A 7,421-nucleotide genomic window follows, 5' to 3' on the forward strand; every position below is an offset into this window, starting at 1 on the left:
CGAGTTCTACCCGTCGCTCTCCGACGGGCCCAAACTATCGGACAGGACAAAATTCATCTACAACCTAGAAGATAACGAGCGTTGTGAAAACATGGAGTCTGTTTTGTAGGCCGTGAAGCCACAAGGACGGCGTGGACTTTTCATGCTCTGCTGTCCTCAATACAAGGGTCCATTTTTAGCTGCGTGGTAGACTCGAGGAGCTTGTTTGTGTTGTTGCTAGGCAGACAAAGACAAGACACGTTAGCTTAGCTGATCGACTGCAGTGGCGTTACAACTACTGGCTGCCATATTCTTTTAGCTCTGTCATGGCCGCAGGAATGTGTGGGAGAACATGACCATCGCACTTACCGAGGAGTACCAGGACCACGCGTAAAGGAAAAAGATTAGGGAAAAAACTTTGGAATAATATGAGAATTTTTTTAAATTTTACCCACAAAATAATTTTTATGAGAATAAAGTAACTATTTTAGAGGTCGGCAATAGGGGTCCACAGAGGAACTGCAGCGTGGTTATGACATTTGTATTTGTTTTATATCCCACCTGCAATTTACCCACAAATGTAATGTCTTTAAATACACCTTAACATTGTTGTTTAGATGGCAGTGACATGGCCAGCCTACTCACTGTTGTCCCTTGCAGGTTTGAAACAAAACATGAAAATTATACTGCATTATTATAACAGTCCTAGGAATTAGGCTAGCTAGATATTAGCCTCGCTATACTGTATTCTCTGAATATCTAATGGTGCGTTCCATTTGTTCTGGGGAATCGGAATTTCAGAGTTCATAGTCGGAAGTTTCAACTGGAATGCCCCTCAAGGTCGGATTTCCTACTCGGAAAGTGGGAGCATTTTGATTGTAAACAATAATATAAGCTTCAATAGTATCCGTTATTAGCACTTCTGGTTAGTTTTTGTCGCACTAAATCAGCCATATACTATGTATTGTTGGCTGTTTATACCTGTATATACCCTATTTTTCGGACTCCAAGCCGCTACTTTTTTCCTATGCTTTGAACCCTGCGGCTTATAAAACAGTGCGGCTAATTTATGGATTGGTCATATTGAATGGTCATAATGTTTTTTATTCAACAAATAGTTTTCATAAAACACCGACAGACACTGAAAATGTGTGTTATTGTTTGTACTATGACGCCGTCTTTTCGACAAGTTTGCTCAATGCCGGTGCTGCGGTTTGAAAATGTACTTCCTGGAAGTATAACCGTCTATAGCATTTCTTCTCGAAAGGATACTTCATTCGTCACTCCAAACAACGTTAGTAAGTTTTATAATACAACTAAAACAATTTCTACTTACTAACACCTCCCATGTGTGATGTCTGTAGGAGTGTTTTCATGCATATTTGTATGCGCTGTCGTAACGTAATCGAGCTAGTGTCATTGGCATTAGCGAATATGCTAACACGTTTACAAGTGTCTGTCAGCATTTTTAACTTACAATGGCATTCTTTTTGTATTGTTTCAGTTTCTAAAATTCACCAAAACGTCACTGTAGAGTTAATGAGTCTGTTTAGCTGATAGGAGAGCTAGCTTCCGCAGCTAGTGGGTCCATGACGATGACTTCTATTTTGTTTGATCAGCCGTTTTACTGCTGTGTGACAGGCACCGTTTGCAAACAATTAAGATATGTAAATAAACATTTACAAACATCTGTAATACTGGCATATATCTATGGCTTAAGGGCTGGTGCGGCTAATATATGTACAAATATTTATTTCTTCTCAATTTTGGTGAGTGCAGCTTAAATACCGGTGCACTCTATAGCCCGTAAAATATGGTAGTAACAATTCTGTTTGGTTTTCATGTGGTATTTACGTTCTGCATCGCCAGCAATAGCATTTCCTCTTCATCCACCGTGTTTGAAGCTTGCAGAAAGAGTGCAAATTTCCCATAAGTTGTTAATATTCAGACAAGGCAAGCGCAAGAATAGCTTTAGTGGGTGTGGCCATCTTGATTTCCGAACCTCATAGCTGGAACGCTCACAACTCGGCTCCGACTTCCAACTTTCGAGGTAAATGGATCGCAGGAATAGTATTGCATACCTTAAGGACTTTTTTTTAAAATCGCAAACAATTTTATACACGATACATAAATAGGGGGTCCTCGCTCTATCTCTCCATCAGTTTGGGAATAATTGGCCTGGAAAACATTGAAGACCCTCTGATTTGGAATATTAGAAACATTCTTAGAAAAATGCAACTCGTAGCTTGTCACTTTATTCCTGAAACATTTCTGCAAAGATACAATATAAAATATGAATAATGTATATTTTATCCTCTCAACATTTCTCTGGTAATATAGCAATTGTATTCTCTTTTTTTATTCATAACATTTTTCTCGTCATTTTATTTCTTGCCGTACGTGTGGCCCTGGTCCTCCTTGGTACTGCTATCCGTACTGTATGCATCAGCCAGGTTTTTACTGTATTGACGTGGGGGTGGTTGTACGTTAGCACATACGTTGCCAAGTGTTTACAGTCATTTCACCAGTAAGCGGAATTACCCTGACTTTATTTACTTCTCTAGTGGCCATTTAGATTGGGATGAAAGCAAACTGACGGTGTTGGGTGTCGCTTGTGTCGTCCGCGCTGCTTGGACATGTGTTACATCACACTCCTTTTGTCTTTGCGTCACAGCACATCAGCCTAATTTGTCTTAAGAAGGGATTCTACAAATAAGATGTGTATTTTCTTTGGACTCCTGCTGAGGAGATTAGGAGTAATATATTTGTATTGGAGGCCCTGAACGCCCCATTATATTGATGTCAATGCCTATATTCTATATTTACTATATGATGTCACATGAGAAGATTTGCAGTGAACGTAGTAGAAACACAAAGTGTGTCTTCAGACTAGTTCTGTGGTAGCTGCAGACACTACACACGCGTTTCTTCCTGGCGCGTGTGTGGACAATTTCCATTTTAAGGCGACTTGTTACGATGCTACTGATCTCTGCAGTTCTAGTTTTGACCTTGTCCTCTTTTCTTACTCTTTTTGTATGGATGGCAATTATTTTACTCTGGAAATAAATACTTTTTCAATAACATTGCGGCGAGTGGCCCTTTCTGCAGTCTGGAGCGAGCGCTCTGATACGAGCGGGGCAGTTGATGGCGACGATCAACTCCCACTGTGAATACAAATAAACAAGCCTAACGACGCAAACTACGGGAAAAGGACAGGAATGTAACATTTTTGACAAATGAACAATGTTACTTCCTGATGGTGGCGTAGAACAGGGATATCTGCAGCATATTGTCTGAAAAAACAGTAAAAATGTAAGAAAAAAAGAGCAAAAACTCGGAATGTAATGAGAAAAAGCTGACATTTTAAACTAATAATAATGATAAAGTCACCAAAACACAAAGCTGTCAAAAGTGTTGTCTTGATGGGTCAAATGCAGAGGACAAATTTCACCACATCTAGTGTGTGTGTGACAATCATTGGTACTTTAATCTTAATCTTTAATTTAAATATATATAATATCTGTTTGTAGCATTTTTTAAATAAAACATATCAAAATGTCCCCACTTATTTCAGTATGCGGCCCTCGGGGGAAAGAGTTTAGACACCCCTGGTATAAAATATTAGAAGCTCTCAAAATAAAAAAACGACAGCACGGTGGGACAGAGTTCAGTGCATGTGCCTTACAATACGGAGGTCCTGGGTTTGAGCCCCGGGCTCGGGGTCTTTCAGAGAGGGAAAAGCAGTAGAAAATGGATGGATGGATGGAAAATAAAATACAAATAAAAACAAAGTTAAGTTGGTTAATAAAAAGAACACTAATAATACTAATAAATGAATTTGGAAAAATGCAACCACAATAATAAAAACTGTTAAATGTGTGACTGAACATTAATATTTTCATACAGGCATCATTTTTGAGACACAAAAATTATGCAGTCATACCAGGGGTCAGCAGCCCAAAATGTTGAAAGAGCCATATTGGACCAAAAAGACAAAAAAAAACTGGAGCCGCAAAAAATTAAAAGCCTTTCATTGTGTTATAATGAAAGCAACACATGATGTAAGTGTCTATATTAGCCTACTATCCAAATGACTTTAAAAGTCTTATGTAAGTGTTATAATGAAGCAACACATGATGTAAGTCAGGGGTGTCCAAAGTGTGGTCCGGGGGCCATTTGCGGCCCACAGGTCATTTTTTAACGGCCCCACGGCACATTCTAAAAATACGATTAAAAAAAATGTTAAACATAAAAAGTGGTATAAAAGAGCAAACAGGTGAAATGTAACAAGACAATGTTGCAATGTTTACTCTAATAACACAAAGCTGCCATGCAGGCTGTTTCTTTCTTTAAAAAATAATAATGATTCAAAATCAATGTCAAAGGCTCCAATTATGTCACATTAAATATATTCTTTGGGGAAAATGTTGCATATTTTGTGTATAAAAAACTATGCTGGTTTTTTTTTTTAAAAAGGGGCCTAAAGCGAACAAACAAAAAACATCAACAACAATAAAACTTATAATTGAGGGATAAATCTGAAGATGATCTCGAGATTATTGTGTTAAAAGTTAACAGTAGAAAAAATGTATAATGTATTTTTTAACACTTTAATGAGTAGAACCCTTTTGGATCCCCAATCATTTTAGTGTGATTGTGTCAATACTCAAAAAATAATAATGAATTAAAATCAATGTTGTTAGAAATTGACCCTTTTAAGGCTCCAATTATTAAATAATCTCAAATATTTCACTTAAAAAATGTATTGGGTGAAAATATTGGATATTTTGTGTTTTTTCCATAAAAAAATGGGTTTTCTTTGACAAAAAGAGCATACAACTTAAATATTTAAAAACTTTATATTGACAGATAGACATCATGTTGATCTAGAGATTTAAATCTTGAATAATAATACAAATAATAATACTTTGACACATTTTTTTTTTTTTTTTTTTACCAAAACCCTTTGTGGTCCCCGGGATCAAGCCTGAGTGGAGGCCTAAATGTATATTTTTTATACATATATTGTATTGGTTTTTGAAATAATACATCAAAATGTCCCCTGCTAGCTTGGATTTTTCAGTGTGCGGCCCTCAGTGGAAAAAGTTTGGACACCCCTGATGTAAGTGTCTATATTAGCTATATCAGCCTAAGTAGCATGTTAGCATCGATTAGCTTATAGTCATGCATTGACCAATAGGTGAGGGCCGACATCCGGGCAACTGAGCTTACATACGGGTTCTTCGAGCCATAGCAACCAGACTGGCGTTGAAAACAAACCGTTGCCATTACTCTTTAACCCAGTGGTGTCAAACATACGGCCCGGGGGCCGGATCAGGCCCGCGAACAGGTTTTATCCGGCCCGCGGGGTGAGTTTGCTAAGTATAAAAATGAGCCGGAATTTTTAAATGAAAGAAACTGTTGTGCTAAATGTGTCCACTAGATGTCGCAATAGCAATTATTTGTATCTTTGTAGATGATGCTACATATGTTCAAAATAAACCACATGATGTTAGTGCATCAGTCGAGGAATATGAGCAAACTACATAAATAACATCCTGTAATTTGATTTTGATATTATTTTTTATCTTGATAGATTGAAAATTAACACCAATGAGTTGACAGAAAATATAAATAACGACAAATAAAGATAGAATACTACTAACCGCAACATGTAAGTGTAAAAAAAAACAACAACCCAACAACATTATGATTTGTACAATTTCAGAATGTGCTTGTTCTATTTTTAAACAAAGAAATCAATCTGAAGTTGTCTTTATTTTTAAGTTATCGTGCCGTGATTTTACCAGTCCGGCCCACTTGGGAGTAGATTTTTCTCCATGTGGCCCCTGATCTAAAATGAGTTTGACACCCCTGCTTTAACCTGTCGACCTACGCTGGTTAAACCCGTCATTCTGCCTCCAAAATGCCAAAAAACTGTTGTTTTTGGTTGTGCTAACCACAACTGGAAACAGGGAAAACAAAGGTTGTATTTTGTTCTGCCAAAGCGTGATAAAAGCCCACAGACGAGACAAATGGCTCGCAGCTTTACACCGGGAAAACGAGGACGGTTCTCACTGGAGTCCCCCAAAGTCCCGGGTCGTGTGTTCGGATCACTTAGTTTCTGGTAAATATAAGGAACAAAAATCCACCTTCTTAACCACAACTTGGCTATACCGTCCGTGCTAATGTTGTACTTGTTGAATTTGTACCTTATAACGTTCGACAGCTAGTTGTTGTTGTACAAAAATAACATGCGGTATATACTATATAGTCTATAGCCTAGCTAGCTATTTTCGAAAACCGGTTTCGTTTAAATTTGCACTTAACAGTTGGGTTTTTAAAAACCAATAAACCCTATAATTTTCATGTTGCCATTTAATCAACTTTTCAAGACAGTCGCAAAATGCTGTCTGCAAGACTTTTCAATATAAAGACATATATTTTGTACATTATTCGCCTGCTGTACTGCGCCTTCATAAGGCTACAACTTACAAGGACCGGGCTACTAGGGGTCAGTCTAATTTCTTTTGGGGTTTTTTTGCCGGACATTCCAGTATTATTTACCCGTAATCTTGGTATTACTTTCCTTATTAGGTTATTTTGCCACCTCCCCCTTCTCTGTTTAAACTCTTCTTTGTTGTACTTAAACAATACATGTAGCCCTCAAATCTCTCAATATTTTATACACTAACACTTGATCTTGTTGTTGATAACTTCCGCGTCTCTTTCTTAGTAGCGCGCAGGCTAAGCTAACTAGCAAGCTAACCTAAGCCTGAGAAGCTTTAAAGTTCACTGAGACGAGTCTGACGCAAATAATACATTTTCGTTTTTTCACACGATATGCGAATAAGTAAAAATGCGTAAATGAAGGATTTAACGCCGACTTCCAGGCCACAACGCTCGTTAAATGCTTTTTCTGTCAATGCTGTGTTCGCTGTGAGCTGGTTTGTTTTCAACAAATTCCCGGTTGCTAGGGGATTGGTAGGCGGAAGTGACGTAGGCCCGCCCTCACCTATAAAGCCTATACAGCACTCCAAACAAGTCAATAACATCAACAAAGCTCACCTTTGTGCATTTTGTCCACAAAAACGTTTAGTGGACAAAATGAGACAAGGAAGGAGTGGCATAAAATACGTCTTTGTGTAGCGGCGTAGGAGAAAGTCATACATGTAAACAAACTGCTGAGTCACAGTCTACACTACTACGGTGAGTTCAAAGACCGCCCAAATTAGTAGGACAAAATACTCTTATCAGTGAAGCATAAACACAAACATATTAAAGGTTTGTGTCATGTTTGTCCCCCAAAGGAAACCATTATTAAAACAAAATATATATATTTCCCCCCCATCTTTTTCCAGTTTCATACATTTTTGAAAAAGCTCCAGGCAGCCACTTGGCAAAATGAACAATGTGATTGATCACAAGAACTATTGCATTGC

General features: G+C 37.9%; 1 protein-coding gene across 1 annotated transcript in view; it reads left to right on the plus strand.

Annotated features, from left to right (window-relative positions):
* Nucleotides 1-3,056, plus strand: part of slco3a1a (solute carrier organic anion transporter family member 3A1a) — a 94,787-nt gene extending 91,731 nt beyond the window's left edge. Inside the window, exon 10 of the mRNA XM_062042565.1 lies at nucleotides 1-3,056. This exon is cut by the window's left edge and continues 244 nt beyond it. Coding sequence (XP_061898549.1) covers nucleotides 1-109 — 109 coding nt within the window. The 3' untranslated portion in view covers nucleotides 110-3,056.
* The last annotated feature ends 4,365 nt before the right edge of the window (nucleotides 3,057-7,421 follow it).

Source organism: Entelurus aequoreus, linkage group LG03 (genome assembly GCF_033978785.1).
Source record: "Entelurus aequoreus isolate RoL-2023_Sb linkage group LG03, RoL_Eaeq_v1.1, whole genome shotgun sequence".
NCBI classification, from domain to species: Eukaryota; Metazoa; Chordata; class Actinopteri; order Syngnathiformes; family Syngnathidae; genus Entelurus; species Entelurus aequoreus.